The sequence below is a fragment of the Aricia agestis genome, chromosome 2 (assembly GCF_905147365.1).
Source record: "Aricia agestis chromosome 2, ilAriAges1.1, whole genome shotgun sequence".
Taxonomy (NCBI): domain Eukaryota; kingdom Metazoa; phylum Arthropoda; class Insecta; order Lepidoptera; family Lycaenidae; genus Aricia; species Aricia agestis.
In genome coordinates, this window is record NC_056407.1 from 5577969 (window position 1) to 5602706 (window position 24738).

A 24738-nucleotide genomic window follows, 5' to 3' on the forward strand; every position below is an offset into this window, starting at 1 on the left:
CTATTAATTAAAACTGTGTAACTAGTTTGCAACAAAATTTCATCTTTTTATTTAAATAATCACTGTCCAGTAAAAAAAATAGACGAAATATTATTACTGTTTGCTTTTTAGCATCATTGAATAGAACAGATAATAAAAATAGACATACCTGCTGTCGATGACTGATTGCTTCCACTATCGTCCGATTTCGATAGGTCGATAGCTCCCTTGTCGCTCGGCTTTATCTCAGGTACCCTAGCCTCTAAATCCTTACTCGGAACTGGCACTTCCTTTACAGGAGCCGACTTCGCTTCGAACTGCCTGGACTTTAGACTCTTACGTTTCATAAGAGGATCCGTAATCCGCCTGCCGAAGTCGGCTTTTAAAATATTGTCTATACTAAACTTTAGGCAACTTTGATTTATGAAGTCTCTCTCCGACTCGTTCTCCGGTGATCTCGGTGGGTAGTTTTGATTTCTCCTATTCTCGTCTCTCTCTCCTCTCCACCCCTCTTTCCGCAGCGCGTAATTCATACCGATTTGGTTGATGTTATTCTGCGGCAGTGCCATTCGAGGTAATCCAGATTTCAAGTCGACCTGATTCATGAGGGGATTTTGAAAAATGATCGGCTGATTCAAAAACATAAGAGGACTCGGGGTAATCGGATTCGGCCGGAGGAGGATCGGCTGATTCATATTTAAATTTTGACTGAGCTGGGATATCGCATTCAGGTGCGTCTGAATGTGCTTAAACGACGTGAGGCTCTGATTCGATTCATTGCTTTTGTCGCTCTGGAACGACAGCGGGGCCTCGTTACCGACCGACAGTACCGTGTCGTCGCTGCAGCAGGAGTTGTCGTCGACGCTGACGTCCGCTCTTTCGGTCGTCTCGTCGTCCAGCCTGGGGCTGACGCTCTCCGAGTGTCTGGAAGCGTCCTCGAAGTTGGGCGTGTTCTGCAATAGTTTGTCAGTTGAGAAAACATTATCGGGGCTATTGCTGTCCCTCTCTTTCTTTAGCACGTTGTGTATGGAGAAGGGGGACGAGTGTATTAGCTTGTCCTCCTGCTTGTCATCCTCCTGGTAGTCGGAGCAGGCGTCGCGGTTGGGGGAGTAGGGCTCGTGGTCGTCGTCGCTGTCCTGGATCTTCATCTGGTCGTGGATGTGCGCGGAGGAGACCGCTGCCATCGTTGATGTTAGTTACGCCATCTGCAACAATGGAAATGAATTGTTAATTCAGTCGTATAGCAAAACAAACCTCTTACTCCTCTAAGCTTTAACAGAACTCTTATTGTAGATATTCTGTTGTTAGAAAATGAACCAGATCAAGCATAGGTTGAGACTACATCGATCCTGCACAAAATAGTAGTATCGGAGTACATATAAATATTGGACACAACTAATAAAATATTACTACTACGCTTGGGATTTTTAAAAATGCTCAATAATTTCCGGGAATTTTAGGATGAAATTTCATCCCGGTTTTTGGCAAGTTCGCTGATTTTTGATGAGGCAAGAAACGAAAAGGCATGTTTTGCGTATCACTTTCAATTTTGTCAAAACCGAGCAAGCTGGTTGTCAGCGTCCATGAGATATTGTTTATACAACCTAACAAGATAACCACTAGGTGATCCGAACCGTGGTTGCGGTTAGGGATCAAACTGGTTACGCGACCTGACAAAGCGTATGCTCTACTATATTTTAAAGTAAAACATGTAGACAGGAGTAAAGAATAAACTGTTGTTGTTTTACATGCATTGTTTCATCTAGGGAAGAGCAGGGGTTGTAAGCTTGCATGATTTGTGTTACAAGATTTGCAAAGTATAAGTAGGATTTTTTTATATACTAAAGCTGCTGATACAAAATTGTGTAAAAGGAAATTCCTTTTCAGTCCTTTATAAAACATTTAAAAATCTAGTAACAAAGTAGCAAGTAGAGCAGACTGCGCGTCGGTAGCGCGCGGACCACACACGTCGAGCACGCGCTTCTTGGACGAAGCATTTCGCTTAGCGCTTACAAACTCACACGTACACTAAAAACATGCTAATTTAAACTCTATATTCATCCTATTAACGTTCACCCCAACCGCAAACGACGATCCGATCCTCCAGCTTTTCGAGATTAATAATTTAACTTTATAGCTGGGAAGATAAGGTCGAAAATGTATATTTTTGTGTGGATATCACGATTTCGCAATTTTAAGGTGTCTGATTTATCATGGAGGCTTTTAACTATAATTGCGCTATTATATAATAATAAGATAAATATAATAAAACAATAAACAGACCGCCTGGCTGGCGTGAAACTAATCAACAAGTCGTATCAGTTCATTGACTTCATTATAATTAACCAGAAGACGCCCCGCAACTCTGTTGCGCCCAAATTCGTTAATCGCGCGAACCTACATTTCCTTGCAGCAAAAACTATTTAGGGTGAAGCCAAACGAGCGTAATTTGTGAGTTGTAAGTCGCAGAATTTTGGTCGCGTAAATATCTTTTCATACAAATCATGACTCACAAAATTACGCTCGTGTGAATCAAACGGGACTTTTCTATGAAACTGAATGCAGCAGAATTTCTGACAGTCTAAATTCTGTAAAATAGCCTAGTAAACGAATGCCCAAAATGGGGGTCTGCTTGGAAAAGTCGAAAGCAGAAATTTTAACTTTGGTACTTTGTTTAGAGTAGTTACGAGATAAACATACTAAAAGTCCTGACCCCTCCGAGGTGAGCCCGAGGGAGGGGGGGGCAAATAAGGTCCCGTTTTTTGGTTTTTTGCTTACTCATCAAAAACGGTGCTTCGTACGAAATTCTCTTCTACTACATAATAAAAGCTAATTAAATTCTCTATAACTTCGTTCTTTACACTTTGTATCTATCTCCAATCATTGCCTCGCTATAAGCTTCTAAAATTGGCCGATTTTCAAAAGTGTGTTTTTTAGGGTTTCGTACCCAAAGGGTAAAAACGGGACCCTATTACTGAGACTTTGATGTCTGTCCGTCTTCCTGACCGTCTGTCTGTCCACCTGTCTGTCCGTCTGTTTGTCCGTCTGTCTGTCCGTCTGTCTGTCCTTCTGTATGTCCGTCTGTCTGTCCGTCTGTCTGTCTCCGGCTATAACTCAAGAACGATAATAGCTAGAGAGTTGAAATTTTCAGAGATTATGTATTTCTATTGCTGCTATAACAATAAATACGAAAAACAAAAGAAATTATATTTTAAGGGGGCTCTCATACAACAAACTTGATTTTTTTTTGCAATTTTTTGCTCGATATCTATCATGGCATAAGGTAGGCTGAAATGTTCACAAAATACTTCGTTATATTTATACTTAAATAAAGAAAATTAAAATTTAAATAAAATAAAAAATTATTAAAAAACGGGACCTTCATTGCCCGGGGCCCCCTCCATCGGGCTCACCTCGGAGGGATCAGGACTTTTTGTATGTTTATCTCCTAACTAGACAAGGTACCAAAGTCAAAATTTCTGCTTTCGACTTTTCCAAGCAGAATCATTCGTTTACTAGGGTATAAACCCTCTTTTCCGTCTCCCAATGTAAATCAGTCCAGAGTTCAGACAGACAACCAGAAACACAGACAGACACACTTTCACACTAATATTGGTATGATCCATCATCCAAATCGGTTCAGCAGTTTAATCAGGAAGAGACAACATTCAGTCAGTCAGAAAAACACGCAGACAGAAAACACTTTTGCATTTACAATAATTATAATAATAATCGGTCAAGTGCGAGCTGGACTCGCACACGAAGGGTTCCGTACCATTGTCCATTATAGAGGAAAAATAGTAAAAAAATGTGTTTTTCTAAGGGAGCCCCCCTTAAATTTTAATAATATTATTAATTACATAATTATTTTCTCATAGAAAAGTTGTTCATTTTGACGGGCTCATTTGATGGTTTCAAGGATAACGGTATTTACTAACTCACTGTATATAATATAACAATACTGTTGCTTTTCTTGCGCCACTCTTCGGCTGTTGCAGAGTAGCCAAAACATTGAAAAAGCAGAAAATGCCTCCGCGACTAGCATTGACGGGCGTCCGGAAAAGCCGGACGTTAATTATAGCACCGGACAATTTATACAAATGTCCGGAAAATGTCCAGCCAATGAGCCAAGCTGGCTCATGGCTGTTGGTCCAACTTCATCCATAAGTGTTAAAAAAGCTTTAAACATAGGGTTCCGTAGCCAAATGTCAAAAAACGGAACCCTTAAAGATTCGTCATGTCTGTCTGTCTATCTGTCTATCTGTCTGTCTGTCAGTCTGTTTCGCCTAACCTATGCGGTGGGGTATCTATGGATAGGTCTTCAAAAATCATATTGAGGTTTCTTATATCATTTTTTTCTGACCTGAATAGTTTGCGAGAGAGACTCTTCCAAAATGGTAAAATGTTTGTCCCCCCCCCCCCCTAACATCTAAAGTAATTCTAAAATTCAATTACATTACTATAAAAACTACCAACGAAAATTAGTTTGAACGAGATCTAGCAAGTAGTTTTTTTATACGTCATAAATTGTAAACCTTAATTTAACTTTCATTAAATCAATTGAAATATAAAAATAAATCAAAAACCTTTTAATTTCATAGCAATAAATCATATTACTGCTGCGGAACTCTTCATGGGCGAGTCCAACTGGCACTTGGCCTGTTTTTTAAACATTGTAACAATGTGATATGATACCAGACCAAAATTATTTTCTGAAATATCTAATTACTCGTCTTACGTGTTACTTACTTACTAACAATTAAATGTGGAGTGCAGTCATGAGCAGATACAATTACTGAACTTCAGCAAATTAGGAATTTCCAATCAATATTCAATACTTGAGAAAAAATCGGCCAAGTGCGAGTCAGACACGCTCACGAAGGGTTCCGTAACATCATAGAGCAAAAAATTTTCTTTTTTATAATTAAAGTACAAATACAATTAAGTTATATTTTGTGAAAATATGAAAGCGCCTACCTGTAGCCATTATTGAAATCGAGCAAAAATGAAAATTTCAGAAGTTCTTGAGATACAGCTTAGCCTAGAGACAGGCATACAGACGGAAGTTTCAAAGTCTCAAGAAAATTCAAAGTCTCAGTAATAGGGCCCGTTTTTACCCTTTGGGTACGGAACCCTGAAAATAATATAGTTATACGATAAATTCATATATTATGCTACATTACTCGTGTATTAAAATATGTCTGTAGTCACGTCTTCAAGCAAATACACGTCAAGCTGTTCTTGTACGAAATCTTTGGAACTGAATATCTATAAGACATTGATTCATAGACAAATGGCGGACCTACGTTATTTAGCAGGGTTATATATATGAAGCATAGCTGACAAACATTAAAAAACTCTCAACTTGACATAAACCGACTAAGTGCCGAATAGGCTATCCACCACTTAACTTGACAGATGAAGTATGGAGAATCTGTCAAAAAAACTGTGAATAGCCTGTTCGGCACTTTATCAGAAAGTGGTGAAACAGGCTCTAAGTCTCCATCTTGAAATCAATTTAAGATGTTTGGCGAAAACTGATTATTCCTAAGGAAAACCTTTTACTGTGTAATAATATTATAGAGAGATTTGGATAACGATATTTTAAATTATATAGGTCATCTCTCAAATCACTATACTGTACTCGGCGAAACATGGCGGTAGCGGTCATTGACTCCCTGTCAAAAACTTGTTATTTTCTATATAAACCGCGATTAACAGTGAAGTGTCAGATGTTGTCAATGGCAGCTTTGTAAAGAATATGGCAAGTTTTTGACAGGGAGTCAATGACCGCTACCGCCATGTTTCGCCGAGTACAGTATAGTATTGTATTTAATTATGCTACGTAATTATGCTACGTAATGCATATATTGATAACATTTTAAATTATTGTCTAGTTATTTACTTGCAGACACTTGTTCAGGTATATTATTCCTTAGGGTGGGTTGCACCAGAGGCGTGGTTGAAGTTAAAGTTATAGTCGAAGTTATGGTTATAGTTAAGGCTAACTTTAACTTTAACCTTAACTTTGAAAACAGAATTTGACAGATGACAGCTGGCTGGCTTGAAATGAACGTAAGCGGGGGCGCTGCTGGTAAAGGAGAACTGTCAAAAATGGCGTTTTTGTATGATGACAGCGTTTGTTCCATTTTCGCCACGTTCATTCAAAGCAAAATTTAAGTGTCCCTGGCTTGTATACTCTGTAATATTATCTTATTCAAGTATGTAATATTTTTAAAAGTCAAATAGCATCAGTATCTAGCTACAAACTTAAACACAGGCTTCTAATTTAAGTAATTCAGTCTAAATTAATTCAAGTCGTGTTCAAAAACCATGTTTTTCTAATTACCGTAACTTGTCCCCACGCCAACTCGAAACTTGCTTGTAATTTTTATAACGTACATATTTAATTTAATCTATTCATGGTTTTAAACGCTTATAAACATTGGTTATCGCATTGCAAAATATCGACTCAATAGGCCCAGCCTATAAATAGTTATCATGAAATAATCTCTTGTCCGATCAAAAGTTCTAATTACCGTAACACATGCTGTTTTTGGATGCCCACCCAAAAATACCAGGATTTGGCACATAACGAGTGCATGGGTCGCTTCTCCTTAGTGTGCGCCACGGCCCATCAGCGGTCCCACGTCGTTAATGTTAGTGTGCCGCCGATAAAGAACAAGAAAATCTAATTACCGTAGCTTTGGTTACAAACTTGTCTAATTACCGTAATCTTTAATTTTAAATTATGTTTAAATTAGATTTTAATTATGTATATTATGTTTATGTTACATAATTTGGCCTACGTACGTTGCCATAAACTAGTTTTTGTCGTTGTGTCGTTGTATCGTTACGTAAAACACTACATTTGTCTAATTACCGTACCCAAAAAAATTAAGTCTCATTATCTGAAAAACTTTAATTAACTGTTACATCTCACATTTATTATTGTGTCCGTATCTTTCATTTCTTTAATATTTCAATGTGTCTAAGTCAAATCAACGAAGAAAAAAAAAAGGTTACGGTAATTAGGCAAATAATGCCAAACCGGAGAATGGTCTATGGTTATGGTTAAATATGGCGTCCATTTTTAATTTCACCAAAGATTTGACATTTTGCATTGTAGTTAAAGTTACAGTTATTGTTAAAGTAAGTTGGTGCAACCCACCCTTAGGAAGTGTTGAAATATGCGCAATATTTTGTTTCTGGACCCGTTCTCGGCTTACGGAATCCTAACTTGTCACCATCGACAAAGGCGCGAACGAGGCGCGAACAAAATGTCAATGTGACAGAATATATTTTTTATTTATTGCACAAAGTATGGCCGACGTGTTAACGTCTAACAATCTTATAAGGATCGTAATGTCAGATCGTTATCAGTCCCAATTGATTAGATTTTATAGTAAATAGATTTATCTAATATGTTACCATCTTTGTACATTATGACGCGAATGTGCAATCATGCTGCATAGTTCAATATTTTTTTAATATCGTCCATGCTTCATCCATAAAAGAATTTTTATATTATTCTATCGCCATATAAAATTAACAATTCGCATTGTTTAATGTGTATTTCCATTGTGCGTGAACTTTGATTAATATAATAGAAATGTTAATGCTAATTGGAAGCGTTAAACTGTCTACTATACTATATTTAATAACTATTACTAACGCCCGAAATCATTTAATTATTACTTAACTTTAATGAAGACTGATTAAGAGTTTGACAGAAAAAAGTTTTATTACGAACATGTAGAGAAAAATATTCGCCGTGACATGATCCACGACAATTAAGGTGGGTTGCACCAACTTACTTTAACTATAAATGTAACTTTAACTATAACTTTAACTACAATGCAAAATGCCAAATCTTTTGTTAAAGTTAAAAATGGACGCCATCAAGACGCCATAATATTTAACCATAACCATAGAGCTCGACAAGGCTTTAAATGCACGTGGCGAAAAAAGGAAATAACGCTGTCATCATACAAAAACACCATTTTTGACAGTTTTCGTTTACCAGTAGCGCCCCCGCCCACGTGCTTATATTCTTATAAAGCCTTATCGAACCAGCAACGTCTTCTGTCAAATTCTGTGGTCACAGTTAAGGTTAAAGTTAAATTAGCCTTAACTATAACCATAACTTTGACCATAACTTTAACCACGCCTCTGGTGCAACCCAACGTTACTGTGCATGCACAAACTTCACAATCATGTCAGCAATCATAGTTACCCATCATGGCCGTACGTGGTGAAAAACCCAATAACTTACTGCCTATTTAATGCCCATTTAGGATTCTATTGAGTCATATATTGTGTCTGCAAAAAGCATACGTCGCATAAAAAGACACATTATGCCAATATTCCCATGTATTCCTTCTTAGTAAAACTAATTGCGTGTTCTGAATATTAATTTCCCCCTCGCCGTATAAGTTTATTAACACCTTTGCCTGTATAAGAAAAAATATACTGTATACTGTGCGTATACATACAATTTTCATGTCACGTATTCTAGGGTCATCAACTATAGTCTCTACTGTTATACGCAGTGTTGCCAGTCCGGATAAAGGCGGACACAGACAGGGTTTTTATAGCGAGTCCGGCCTTTTAGTATATAAGTCCGGCTCTTGTTGACTTCTATATAAAGATACTAGACGTTCCGTGCGGCTTCGCACGCGTAAATTAGGAATTTCACGAAAATCGTACATTTCCCGCAAATAAACAGCCTATGTCTCACGTGATCTATACACTATCTGTGCCAAATAACATAAAAATTGCTTCAGTAGTGTTGTTGAGAATCGAATTAAGCTCTTTAAAATGTTATCCCCGTTTATTTTTCGCCGGTTTGTCCGGATACTACAAGACCCGGCAGCCCTAGCAACACATATAAGGACCAACGTCACAATAGACATAACTACCAGTAGTTCACTGCAAAGAAACGGACAGGTTTCAATATCTGTCAAATTCGTCGGGTTTCACTAGGATTATGAACGGAATGTGCCTCGCGCTGGCTGATATAATTTATAAAAAAGATTTCAAAATTGGATTCTGACAATTTTAATCGCATGTGCCAAAACACAAACAACAATACGACCAAAGAGGAACACGTCCAGCGAATATGTCATAGTTTTAAATTCGCAGGTAACAAGTTAACAACCCCAGCGACGATTTTCGTCATAATACGTCAAATGTAAAAATTTCAACATCAGTTCTAAGTCGGCATACTTTATAATTCTGTCTACTCTGCCAACGTTATCGATTGTGCAGTGGTCGTGTGAAAAGTTTGATAAAAAAATCACTCGGCGCATGAACTACTGTTGCCTTATGGGTTTATTTATGTTTTCATTTAATGCGTTGACTTAATTTTAAAATAGTCGAGTGAATGAACCGAGAGACAATTCAGGTGACGACCGGAATTCAACAATTATTGATGTTTTTGCTGAGCTCAATTGGATGCAATTACCTTACTGGTTTATTGTGCAATAAAAATAACCTGAACTTTAAGTTTTACCTCATCCATACATAAATGTGTCAGTCTGTCGATTACCTCTTCACGCAGTAAAGGATAGTTTTAACACCCAAAATGTTTAGTCTGATGACGATCGATTGGAAAAGAGGCCAACACAAGTTTGGTTACCGATATGGTTCTGGGAAAATGTCTCAATGACAAATAATACTGCTTTTATAAACTTAATCAATTATCTAATACGTTTTTTACACTATAAATAATGAATAAGCACTTGTGCTGCATACCACCGCTAGATTTTTATGGCATTCTTACAACTAATTGGTTGTATTAGAACTAGCATAATAACCGAGACTTATTATAGTCTAAGAAAGATCTGGTTTACCACTTTTAAACCGTATTTCAAGGTAATACGATGGTATAGTGGAAAACTGGATATGGCCACAACGCGTTCTCTACGTCTACAGTACAAACCTGGTGTATCACTTGTTGAGAAAAAAATAATATCAACAGATTCACTGGGGTTGTTTTAAGGCTACTTCAAAGATTAGGACTACTCGGCCTACGATGTGCAACTGAAAAATCTTCATGTAAGTTAAATTTAACGTTAAATTCAAGCCATTCAAACCCACGTTAAATTCAAGCCATTCAAACCCACGTTAAATTCAAGCCATTCAAAAGACCCTTAAAATGCCACTAAGCAAAAATTTCCAACTTCCAAATGACACGTTCTGCATCTATGAAACAAAATTTTAATCTTTAGCTCATAAGCTATACTTACATCTGCATTCTCTACAACGCACTTGCGATTCCTTGCGAGTTGCGAGTTTCGCACAGTGAAGGCTGGCGCTAGATAAGTGTCTAATAGGCTATTCACAAATGTATGATAAAGTGCCTAATAGGCTATTCACAACTTTTTTGACAGATTCTCCATACTTGATGTGTCAAGTTAATTGGTGGATAGCCTTATCAGGAAGTGGTGAAACAGGCCCTTAATATTAGTACCTGAGTGCGGCAGTCAGTGTAAGCTGACTCTTAAGTCTAAACTCTAAGGGTGGGTTGCACCAGAGGCGTGGTTAAAGTTAAAGTTATGGTCAAAGTTATGGTTATAGTTAAGGCTAATTTAACTTTAACCTTAACTTTGACCACAGAATTTGACAGAAGACATTGTTGGTCCGACAAGGCTTTAAATGAACGTGGGTGGGGGCGCTGCTGGTAAAGTAAAAATGTCAAAAATGGCGTTTTTATATGATGATAGCGTTAGTTCCTTTTTTCGCCACGTGCATTTAAGCCTTATCGAGCTCTATGGTTATGGTTAAATATGGCGTCCATTTTTAGGGTTCCGTACCCAAAGGGTAAAAACGGGACCCTATTAGTCCTATTACTAAGGCTTCGTTGTCTGTCCGTCTGTCTGTCGCCACGGCTGTAACTCAAGGACCGCTATAGCTAGACATCTGAAATTTTCACAGATTGTGTATATCTGTTGCCGCTATAACAACAAATACTAAAAACAAAATAATATTAATATTTAAGGGGGATCCCATACAACAAACGTGATTTTTTGGCCTTTTTTGCTCGATATCAATAATGGCAACAGGTAGGCACTTGAAATTTTCACAAAGGCCTAAGATATATTATGTGTACTTTAATAATTAATAATAGTATTTAAATAATATAAATAAATATCCCATACAAAAAACAATTTTTGGCCATTTTTGCTCTATAACGGTACGGAACCCTTTGTGCACGAGTCCGACTCGCACTTGGCCGATTATTGACTTTAACCAAAGGTTTGACATTTTGTATTGTAGTTATATTTAAAGTAAGTTGGTGCAAACTACCCTAAACAAAGCTAAGGTGATAATAACGATAATAACCCCGCGTTCCATTTGAAGTTAAAAACGATCAAAACGCTCAAAATGTCTCCTATTTTTAGCGTTTTAATCGTTTTTAACATCAAATGGAACGCGGGTAACTGATAACAAAAAATCATGTCAACGCTTTGAACCGTCAGATACGATCAATTTATAGTGCGCGATCAACCGTGACTAACATACTATGTTAAAACAAACTTATTATGCCCATACATGCCGGGCCGCGCTCCACTACCCGCGCCACTTTACACGGTTTATATGTTAAATCTAAATTGAAGACTTGAGTGGATGAATCCGGTAACTGGTAACAACCTATATGCCGCAATCAGAGACATTTAATAATGTTGAAACTTCGATTAATGAAGAGTTTGACAGATAATATATGGGGTTTCTGACTTCTGTCAAAATCTTCATTTAACTACAGGCAATGATATAATAATAAAAAACTCAAAGCAGATATGTTACTACCGCGCGCGTTGTGAAGCTTCAAATACGACCCATTTGGGTCGTCTTTTATTAAGTCTGTTTCTTTTATGTAAATGCCATTTCGTATCTTTTGTTTCACTTATCTGTCAAATTTGTCAATGTTGTTCGGAAGAGATTTAAGCCGGAAAATAGTATGAACGTAACAGATCTGTATAAGTAGAATATCATTGATTACAGCCTACAGGTAATCTTCTTATATATAAAATTTGGGAATAAGAATATAAAATTCTCGTGTCACAATGTTAGTCACCGTACTCCTCCAAAACGGCTTTATACTGATTTTTACCTTTAGCCCGGCCGTACATTGTCCGAATTCTGATCAGAAACAGTTGAATTCCGCACACTATCCGAAATACCTTCCGGCGAGTTCGAGCTTACTCGGCTCAGTACAAAATGTAAGAGACAGCGCGGACGTTCAACTGTTTCTGATCAGAAATTTCGGACAATGTGCGGCCGGGCTTATATGCATATTCAGTAGGTCTGAGAGTCGGCTACTGGGTACTTTTTATATTGATACATATCAATGATGTTTATTAAACAAACGCACATGCGTTTGTTTAATAAAAATAGCAAATTATTACAACTCGAGACTGACGGCGACCATTGTTTGTGCGTCGGGATAGACGCGATGGTCGTTGCCATGGTGACATACTTATTTAGTCACTTCAATAAAATAATATGGGCAAAATACTTTATAAAGCAAAACAACGTTTGCCGGGACAGCTAGTAATTATATGTAATATTCGTCTCTGATAACTGATTGCGGCAGTAAGAGATATTACTTATTTTTAGGGTTCCGTACCCAAAGGGTAAAAACGGGACCCTATTATTGAGACTTCGATGTCTGTTCGTCTGTCTGTGTCCAGGCTGTATCTCAAAAACCGCTATAGCTAAACTTCTGAAATTTTCACAGATTGTGTATTTCTGTTGCCGCTATAACAACAAATACTAAAAACAAAATAAAATTAACAATTAAGAGGACGCATACAACAAACGAGATTTTTTAGCCTTTTTTGCTCGATTTCAATAATGGTAACAATTAGACTCTTGAAATTTTCAAAACAACCCTTGATTGTATGTGTAATTTAATAATCGATAATAGTATTAAAACAAAAGAAAAATTGAGGGGGGCTCCCATACAAAAAACACAATTTTTGCCTATTTTTGCTCTTTTTCGGTACGGAACCCTTCGTGCGCGAGTCCGACTCGCACTTGGCTGATTATTTCTCTTATAATTTGAACAAAACTTGTAACTTATCTAATTCATCGTCTAGCTATAAAATATCTGGCTATACATAGAATCCACATTTTTTTTATTCCAATTGATTTTCTAGGCCTTAAAGACATCATATATTAAAAAAAACGATGGTAATAAATATTATACACTTTTCATTTACAATTTAAGTTTTACACGACCGGTTTAGACAAAATCATCCTGAAATTGTTAGTTACGCACTTCATCCACTCATGTCCTCGATTATTCTTGAAAAAGTCATTAATTATTTAATTAATTACAAATAGAGATTATTGTTATTTTGGTATTGGTTTATTTAATCACAGTATAAAGCGTAAAAGGAATATCTAATGCATTGATTTGTGTATAAATCTAGAATGAAGTGTGAACAAAATATTTATTGCATGCTTACTGTTAAATAGACCGTATTATGTGACAGTGCTGTATTATGTGTAATCCATAATAATATTATTATATGCGAAAGCGTGTCAGTCTGTCTGTCTGTTACTTTTCTACGTCCAAACCGCTGAACCGATTTTGCTGAAATTTAGTATGGAAATACTTTGAGTACCGGGAAAGGCTTATGAGAAAATAAATGTCTTAAACCTAAAGACCACTTGCTAAGGATGCTTTATATTCCGGAAAAAATATACGGTTCCCGCGCGATGAACAAATTTTGGGCAACGAAATTGCAGGAGTAATCAAATAAATAGTCATAATTTAACAAACGTTAAATAAAACACTAAAGCAAAATTAACAATTATGTTTGCTCTGTTGATTGTAACTTACTACGCCTGACTTGTTATTGAAATAACAAACAAACAATTACTGGTATTTTTTTGCAAAAAATGATTGAGAGATACATCAAATCTTCGGTTCGTAATGATTCTTTCAATCTTTATATTCTATCATCCTGTGGTTTTTGCCTATGCAATATGTTAATAAAATAATAGTAAGTCTAAGCGATAAGTTGAGAATGGCGAAATATAGAGATAAGGGTCATAAAAATACGTGCGATAGCTCATTAGATTTGGGAAGACGTCTAGAAAAATGTATCGGAAGCGTGTATTAGCACGCAAAAAATTGCAAAAGTTAGAAGCAAATTAGGTTGCAAAAAAAAAAGGTATTATGTTTTTTGTTAAAAACTCCGAAACTATTAACATTTAAGAAATTTAAAAAAAAAAGATTCTTAAAATAGAGGAAATTTCCTTAAAAAACTCCAGGAAATCTATCTCTATTATTTATAATTTTAATTTAACGCTGAAAGTAATCCTCCGCGCGGCATTTTTAGGTAGCGCGCGTGGCTTCAAAACCAAGCACGTCACACTGATTATTTTTTTAAAGGTATTAAATATTAATTTAAAATTTTCAAAAACTTATGGTGTATTCCGAACACTTCAAAGAATTTGCTTCCGTTGGGAATTTAACTTAAAGTTAATTTTTCAACAAATTAGACAAATGTTAACTAACGAAATTTTTTCGAACTTCCGTCCTCATTGTACTTTAAAGAAAACGTTTAAATAATTTTCGTAAAATTTTTCACTTCGTGGAGCCCTTTATGTAAACATACTTAACAAGATCACGCCATAAAAGTTTAAAAAAATTTCATACTTTGTTTATAATCATTTTTTAACTTGAACAAAAAACTAGAAATCCACGTAATATTGTCAAAAAAAAGTTGTTTCATTTATTATCACGTAATTGATTTCATATCAATGAAGGACAGGTATTACGAGTAACTAAAAACTTTCAGCGTTAAATTAAAATTATAAATAATAGAGATAGAATTCCGGAAGTTGGGATATTTTTATGGAAATTTCCTCTTCTTTAAGAATCTTTTTTTTTTAATTTCTTAAATGTTAATAGTCTCGGAGTTTTTAACAAAAACATAATACCTTTTTTTTGCAACCTAATTTGCTTCTAACTTTTGCAATTTTTTGTGTGCTAATACACGCTTCCGATACATTTTTCTTGACGTTTTCCCGAATCTAATGAGCTATCGCACGTATTTTTATGACCCTTATCTCTATATTTCGCCATTCTCAACTTATCGCTTAGACTAATAGGTATTAGGTAACTAGTACTACTAGTAGTAGTAAATATTTGTAGATTTTTGAGCCTCTTCGTTGAAAAGAAACATACATCAATACCAATCTTTCCTTTGTTTCAAAACCCTTTATTTCCTAGACCAGACATTTAATTCCCGAATCGTGGGATAGGCTCTATAATAGTGATAGAGTGCATTGGCCCATTAATCATTTTCCCCTTCTACCCGCATCCCAGCCAATGAAATGTTCCAATTAAATTACTTGCTATTATTAAAGTCACAAACCATTTTTATATAAGGTCATAAAACGCAATTTTATTAATCCAATAGACATTTTGAATATTATTTAGAGACTTTTTGACGTGGGAGAGCCATGCTTCGGCACGAATGGGCCGGCTCGACCGGAGAAATACCACATCCTCACAGAAAACCGGCGTGAAACAGCGCTTCCGCTGTGTTTCGCCGAGTAAGTGAGTTTACCGGAGGCCCAATCCCCTACCCTTTTCCTTTCCCTACCCTCCCCTATTTCCTTCCGTACCCTCCCCTATTCCCTTCCGTACCTTCCCCTATTCCCTTCCCTACCCTCCCCTATTACCCCTTAGAAGGCCGGCAACGCACCTGCAGCTCTTCTGATGCTGCGAGTGTCCATGGGCGACGGAAGTTGCTTTCTATCAGGTGACCCGTTTGTTCGTTTGCCCCCTTTATTTCATAAAAAAAAGACTTCACGACTTTTTCCATCAAATCTAATTATATAACTTTATTGCTCAATGCTCATATTATAACTAGGGCATCGAAACCCGGACCCAATTTTAGAAACCCGGGTACCCGGGTTTTTCGTGTTTTTTCGGGGTATCTTAAAATTCAAAGATTAACGAAGCGAAAATACTTTAAATATGATTTTCAGCAATTGCCAACACCTTTCCAGTAAAATACTATTTAAATACCATAGTGTGCGGTCACATACTTTAAAAAAAGCGACTATTTACCTCTCTTATTATATATATTGGATCTTATCAAAGCTAGGGATTAAGATTTTCAGGCCAAGATTAAGTGTTACAACAAGCTTCACCTCCAAATTACATAATTATATTATTAAATGTTTTTGTATTTTATGAAATATATAAAAATCTATCAAAAATTAATGTAAATGGAAGTATCAAAAGTAAATGGAAGAATGACCTTAAATATAAAACGTATGCCAACAAATCTTTATTTAATCTTTTACATTTTTATTGCTGATTGTCACGTTATTAATAATTATTTGGTCCTAATTGATAGTATACCTGTAATTAAATTTTTGTGTCTAGTTTTTACTTGAAATTGCCTTTTGTCTGCCTTGCTACGGTATGAAGCCGAATATTCTTTGCAATTTAAGGTTATCCAACAAACTGGAAAATCTTACTGAAAAATCTTACATCACACTACACCTCAAAGCTTTTTGTAGTCATTAGTTCTAGTCACAATGGACAAAATTCATGTCAGATTACCATATAATTAATCAGACTAGACCATAATATTATGGCAAATGCGGAATGTTGCTTTTAATGAATTTGGAAGATTAACCATGGTGGCATGCTGTCATACACAAGAAATTGTCTCTGGCGCTGGTGCTGATAAAAACTCCGCTTGTTATATTTTATCTCCATTCACTAAAATCACATGTTTTAATAATTCCGTAGTGAGTATGACATTCACGGCCGGCTAAAGAAAGCCATCATTCGTCCTATTATGTGTTACCAATATCAGTCTCTCAACCACCAAAAAGCAATCTGCTGCATTCGTCAGACCGCAATACAAAAATACGGATTCAAAATATACTTGATGGAAACTCCTTGGTATGGTTTTGTCAGTTTCTAGCGGCTGGTTGCTCTTCTGGAACCTTTTTACTGATTGCGTTGTCTTAATATTGTCGCTTTTTGTTATGTTGTGAATATAACAAATAATGACAAAAAGCATAACGACAAACAAAAACCTTCAAGTGTTTTTAGTAAGTTAGACGACTGAAAATAATGACTTTAAATTGCAAAGAAGACTGGTTGTCATACCGTAGCAGGACACAGTAAATATTTTTTGTAAAAATACTGTATGCAGCCAAACATCGATCAGTATAAATTATTACTATTAATTTAACAATCAGCAATAAAAATACATCATTTGAATAAAATTTTCAGTTTATGAAACGAAATAAAGATTTGTTGACTTATTATTGATTTTTTGTGACTGTAGATACCTGTGATTGCTTTATAAACGATAAAATTCCGAAAAGTGTTTTATTAATATTATGTTTTATTAAATATTAAAAAATAAGCTATCATTGTTCCATACGCTGTCTTTTCCTGACAGGTTTTTAGATATTCTTTGTTGATGGGTGTATTTTATCGCCAACGGTCCATACAAATTTCAACGTTTTATCACCAAGTGGCTGACTTGCCCATCATCAAAAGTCTATGATACTTTCAGCAGACTTAGAAGTTAGAACCCTTTGAAACTATCTACACTATATTTTGTAAGCCTTTGATCACATAATAAACAAAACTGTAGTCAATCACTGAATTTTGATTGAAAACTATAAAATAAGTTTAACAAGACTATGCTTCTATGAAATTTGAAAACTTTTTGCGAAGGATAGATTGTTTCAAGAGACTTGGCTTTTTTACATTGAATAGTTTTGGTAAGTTTTTTAAAATATGTATTATTAATTATTATTAATAAATATTTTTATGACAATTAGTCTTTAATGATCCTAAAACGAAACTTTTCCTTAAAAATATTATATTTTATTTAATTATTTAATTATGACCAATATAAATAATTAAACCTATACAATATGTTATAAAATAATAAATAATTTATATATTAGTTTGTTATAAATACCATTAAATCAGGTCTGGTTTAATAATTATCAAAAAAAACGAAAAAAAGAAAAGCTCGAAAAACCCGGGTTCCATTATTTGAAACCCGGGTTTTTTCATGATCCCCAAAACCCTGGTTTACCCGGGTTTTCGGGTTTCGGGAAAACCCGGTCTCGATGCCCTAATTATAACTATAGATATCATTAAAAAATGCTGACTCTGGCTCCAGGGAAAAGACCGATTCATTTTCCTTACAATAAAATGTACGGGACGCGCGAGGCATATTTTCCGTGCGACAGAAGTTGTGGACAATGGACAATATCCTATCAAAATATTTATATGGTAAAACAACATAATATAATGCCAGTGATTTAGTAAAAAATACGTTGATACTTCAAATAACAATGTTTGGCTGTCCACTACCTGAACTACTGAAAACCTGTAGATTAAGTTTATTAAAACTACTTCTGTACTGAAAATTTACTTAACTTCAATATAATTTATATGATGAGTAAAATTGCACTTGATAAAACTAAATATAGGTATTTAAAATAATAATAAAAATTAATGTACACCGATGAATAGTCACCACATTCATAATTAATGAGATGTATATTAATCAATATCGTAGAATAAACAAAATATAAGAGCCGAGGCGAACGAAGTAGGTAAGTTCTTGTTAACAGTGAAATAAAATCATGTTCCCTAAAATATGAATAACAAAAACATAGCATCGTAATATATATAATATATTCCAACAACTAATTATACTCGTATCAAAGTGAGAATAATAGGTTTTCTTAATTAAAATTCTTTACGAGGTGCTAATTATTTTTATATTAATTATATTTCACAGCCCGTCGTGACGCCATCTTGGTTATGATTTCGTTTTAATTTCTGTCTCTGTAATTATGTGTTACTGGCCGTATTATCTAATGATATTACAATATGTTTTTACGGTAATTCCTGACTTTCAGCTACTTAAAATTGTAGGTTTAAATAAAATGGATTGGTTTGTATTATTTATAGCCACATTTTACGCTACTAAAATCATTTTTTACGAACGCGAACAATGTCACAAGATATATAAATTATAAGTATATATAATAATTACAAGTGCTTTTCAGTAGAGCTTGTACAATTTAGCCGGTTAAACCAGCATAAAAAGCAAGACTAATAATTATTATTATTGTTATCAAGATAACCTACAAGCAAGCTAATTCAACAGATAGCTTTAACTAAATAAATAAACAGTAGAGAGCGAATTTATTTCTCAAACTTGTCTATGGATAATGAGAATTAAAAAAGCCAGACTTGACTATTTAGCTCATGGAGTTAACCGGTTAAATAAGTACTTAATAGCTAGCTAATTAGCTTAGCTAACTTTTTTAGTCGGCCTCCATCCATCTAAATTGTACCTACACGCTATTTACTACGCGGCCAAGCCACAGAGTTTGGCTTAGACGTTGAGTTCGGAAAGTAATGCTCTGTAGAGTCAGGAAAACTACCTTCTCTTCCTATGACAATCAAAAAAGTCAATAACCAGCTGTTTACCTTCAGTATTAAATATTCTATTCGAAACTATAAATTACCGATGACGAGCTCCTTTAGAAAAACTCTCGCGAAAATGATAAAAGATTCGCTTGAATACTATTTTCATTCTATTTATTTGCACAATAAAATCTTTTCTCTTTATATGTAATATTATATTTACGTTCATTTATTAATTAAATATAATAATATTATTTGTTACATCTGCGATAAATGGGATTTGAATATAGTAAAGATAATGGGGCGCCAGAAGCGCTATGCTTGGAAGCAATGCGTTGTGTCAAATTCCAAACTATTGATTTTTAGTTTCGCTTTCAAAACCATAGAATGCAGCAAAAGGGCCACTCCTATCGAACACATTCTTATGCCGGCTCTTGATATAGGCGAACGCGTTGGCCAACGCGTCTGCAGACGCGTTGGCAGTGCGCTTGCAACGGCGTTTGTGAGTAATCCACACATAGGAAGGTCGTTCAGTATGCTTTGGATCGCGCCAATGTGCGGACGGATTCAAAATGGATGTTTAGTCGCTAACAGCTGCAGCTGTTTATTTATTCACAGCTTATAATTACTTTGTAAATGTGGACAAGAAAAAGTTTTTAAAGAGTATTCTGGAAATAAATAAATAAAAGGCGAGAAAACGTAACAAACAAAGAAATAAACTCACTTTTACATAATATTTTATAATATTAAAATAATATAAGTAATTATTTTATTACCTACTTATTATTTATTAAATTATTACATACAAAAATTATTACATATTATAATAATTATCATAATTATAACTCCGGGCAAACTGATCGCGCGGCCTATGTGTGGATGGAGCGCGAAGCTTGCGACAAATGTCCTTTGATCTTTTGCCGACATTTCCGACCCGCGCGGCAAGCTCGCAGATGCGTCGGCCAACGTCTAAATACCTACGGCCAACGCGCGAACGCCCGTTCTACACATTGGGCCAACGCGTCTGCAGACGCGTTGGCCAACGCGTTCGCCTATATCAAGAGCCGGCATTATAATAACCGTTACGACTTACGCCAAAACTCGTTTATCGCGCAGGAACCGTACATTTTTTCAGGATAAAAAGTATTCTATGTCCTTTCCCGGGACTCAATATAAATCGATACAAAATTTCACCAAAATCAGTTCAGTGGTTTAGCATTAAGAGTTAAGAGACGGACAGGCTTTCGCATTAATTCTTCAAGCCCCATAAGAGCACCGGTGATCGCGACATTTATTATAGAATACAAAAGCATTTCCTGGAATCTGCGATCGAAGTATTAATAATATTATTAGGATCGATTACGGATAGGTAACATAGTAAATACAAAGTTACGATGTGACAAATATCCACGTTCCAGTTAACGCAACTATTTACTTAGCACGGGAAAAATAAAAAAGTGGATTTGCCCAAGGCTCGGTTATGAGGCGCGCTTAACATACTTTTTAGGACGTATCCGAGTTATGACTTGTATTCCATATTTAAACTTTATGTCTCTTTACCTTTATAGTGTTGCAGGATTTGACACGGATTTGTTGTGCAGATATAAAACATATTAATAAGACAACTGTATAAATGTACTTTAAATAGGTACTATTTTTGCCGTTGCAGTTTTTGCCCTAGGGTCCAGTCGCTCAGCAACACGCGAATAGGAGACACGTTGGGTTTTAGTGGGTAACCCCTGGGTGCTCCTCCTTATAACCGCAACACACGTGGAGTCACATATATCCCGGCGGCCCTCCAGGTTGTCGGGAACGCATCAAGCATTTCCCAACGTTAAAAAAGGTACAATTTTTTGTCCTTATCAGCGTTGTGCACTTTTTGCAATGAAAAAAAATGTTAATAGAATGGAATCAGGAATCAGGACACGTCATCTGATCGAAAATTCTTAAGACGGAGCTGAGGGAGAGCACTGACCCGCTCTTTCTACCACGCAGCGATAATGTATGCTGAAACACCCTCTAAGGTTGGGTTACAACAGAGGCGTGGTTAAAGTTAAAGTTATGGTCAAAGTTATGGTTATAGTTAAGGCTAATTTAACTTTAACCTTAACTTTGACCACAGAATTTGACAGAAGACGTTGCTGGTCCGACAAGTCGCTGGGGCGCTGCTGGTAAAGGAGAACTGTCAAAAATGGCGTTTTTGTATGATGACAGCGTTAGTTCCTTTTTTCGCAACGTGCATTTAAAGCCTTGTCGAGGTCTATGGTTATGGTTAAATATGGCGTCTTGATGGCGTCCATTTTTAACTTTAACCAAAGATTTGACAATTTGCATTGTAGCTAAAGTTATAGTTAAAGTTACAGCTATAGTTATAGTTAAAGTAAGTTGGTCCAACCCACCCTTAAACTCTAAACTCCAACCTCTAAACTCTCTTTGTAAAAATTCGGAACTCCACTAGTTATACTTCCGAATTTTTACATACACGAATTTCAATTTATTTTTAATTTGGGCAATAACCAAAACAAAACTGAAAACATTACACTTTATATTACAACAATGGCCGGCTTAAATCATTCCAATCCAATCCAGCGCTTTTTTTTTGCAAAATTTAATTCCAGTGGCCGTTTCGAACAGTAGTAATCCAGCGCTGGATTGGATCACTGGATTGGAATAACGTAAATCGGTTATAAGGCTTAGTACCTAATTGTAACTCATTAGTTCATTAACCGTACATTTTGTAAGCTCTACCTATGTATATTAGTAAATTGACGTTAAAATCAGTCCAGTACTTGGCCAATTTAATGCAAACAAATGTTATTAAGTGACTGATATACCTACTTAGTTTTATGATATTTTATCATAATCGATTGTCACATAACTATAGCTGCCATCTAGTGGCGCTACTGAAGTTTTTCCATATTTCATTCTTATAAGATTCTTATTTCTTTTTAAAAATATAAATATCACACTATTAGTAGTATAGAAGTTTTTCATCTATATCTATAATTATATTTATAAATGCTAAAGTGTGTGTGTCTGTCTGTCTTTTATAGGTCTACCAGAATCTGATGGCAATTTTTGACAGCAGATTTTCAAAAAATATCCTTGCTCATTACTTATTGAATTTTTATATTTGCAGTTTAACACACTGAATCAGCCGCTATAAGAGAAAAAAAGGATCAAAATGTTTTATTCCAATTCCAGGTATTGCTAGAGTCAATTTATTTTCTCACTTTTTGCCATCAGATTCTGGTAGACCTATACCTCTTCACGCCTAAATCACTGGATTTTGGTATGGAGATACTTTAGGTCCCGGGAAAGGACATAGGATACTTTTTATCCCGGAAAAATGTACGATTTCCGCGCGATAAACGAGTTTTGGCTGACGGACGCCATCTATTAGTTTATTAAAAACTAGCTGTTGCCCGCAATTTCGTCCGCGTCAACATAGTATAACAACAAAGATGGATAGTCCGCTAACAAATATGAAAAAAGTAAAATATAACCTCCTCCTTCTTGGAATCGGTTAAAAAGTAGCCTAAGTTACACCTTACTACATCAGCTATCTACCAAAAAAAGTCCCGGCAAAATAGCTCCAGCCTTTTCAGAGATTAGCCGGAACAAACAGACAGACATACAGACAAAAATTGTAAAAAAAATTGTTTTGGTGTATGTAGCGTATACAGGATGTAACAAAAACAAGTGATAATACTTTAGGGTGTGTATGTGTTCCTTATAGAGAGTTCACTGTGAAAGTAGCAACGCTGAAAGACCAAAAATTTTTTTCACTTTTGTATGGGCAAGCGCCCGAACGTCACGAGTTTCCTCATACAAAAGTGAAAAAAAATATAGTCTTTCAGCGCTGCTACTTTCACAGTGAACTCTCTACAAGGAACACATACACACCCTAAAGTATTATCACTTGTTTTTGTTACACCTTGTATAGATTCATATGCATGTAGTAAAAACGGTTGTTTCAATATTACAAACAGACACTCCAATTTTATTTATATGTACGTATATGTATGTATGTATAGATGTATAGATTACACTCAGACACACATAACATCTAAATAATGATTAATTATTATGAAACATTTTAAATTTTATGTTTAATGTTGGCTTAAATATAATAATGTGCGTTAGGCCCATTAATTAATTCCAGGGCTTCCCAACCCAACCACGGCACGGGGTTGGGTTGGGAAGTGGCACTCTAGGGGGCGTAGAACGTAAGATTTTAATTATGTTTTAAGTTTTAACACACAATACATAATGAGTTTTATGATAATATTTAAAATATTTTTTTTTTCGAGAAAAAAGAAAGTAATCTGTCTTAGTGAAATCCTTGGAGTCAGAAAAAAAAAAATATTATGTGTAATATGGAATATATGTATGTGCCTTCGTAGTGATGGTCCTTTAAAAAAATCATTAAAATATAATGTTTAAATACCTAAACTTTAATACTAATACAATATGGCATTTTGTATGCAAATGTGAATATTTCCGCTATTTTATCACAAATTCGAATAATAGCAATAAAATGTTTAGGTAGGTCAGTATTTGCTTCAATACTTTTTATCACTTTATGTAGACGTGAAGCTAAAGACATAAAGGCACAAGTTAGTTTATCGGCAGGGACAACTCTGTAAATCTTTTAGCATATTTTATTTTACAGTCGCAGTTACTGTGTCGGCGTTAATATTAAAATAAACCGCGATACGATCCGCCAACAGTAGTTTTATCGCCGCAAATGTTTACATTTCATTAAAACTTGTAACGAATAATTGTGAATGAATTGTCAACAACGCCTACTAGTACCCCGATTCTAGTAAAAATTAAATAAAGATTAATAATAGTTTCATTCCCGTGATTTGTGAATCAATTTTAAAGAAATGTTTTTTAGAATTATCCAACTTTTTGATCTACAACCGGTTCAGGAAGTAACCCAGCGAAAAAGAAATGTTAACGCGAAATGTGCCACAAAAAATACTTTTTACCCACATACCTAGGTATTCCTAGTTTCAAAGAACCAAAAAAGGCAACATCTCAGGACGATCGATGAAAGAAATAAGCCTTGGGAACAGAGCACCCCCGTACACGCAGTTTAATTTGTGGTGTACCTCCAAAAATTTTCATTTCTAGCTGTACCTTGAGCACAAAAAGTCACACACACTGTCCTGTCACACTACAAAATGGTTTTTCATGGAATGTCAAACCTACGTATACTCTAACTTTAGTTTAATTAAACGAGTATAAGAATATTCCTTTGTTTTTTTTAATAGGAAATCTAACCGGAGCAAACAAGA

At 35.4% G+C, this 24738-nt stretch overlaps 1 protein-coding gene across 1 annotated transcript in view; it reads right to left on the reverse strand.

Moving 5' to 3' along the window:
* LOC121737439 (homeobox protein invected-like) overlaps positions 1–24738 on the reverse strand; it is a 67638-nt gene that overhangs the window by 40656 nt on the left and 2244 nt on the right. The window contains exon 2 of the mRNA XM_042129121.1: positions 149–1184. Coding sequence (XP_041985055.1) covers positions 149–1163 — 1015 coding nt within the window. The 5' untranslated portion in view covers positions 1164–1184. The remainder of the gene's footprint in view (positions 1–148; positions 1185–24738) is intronic.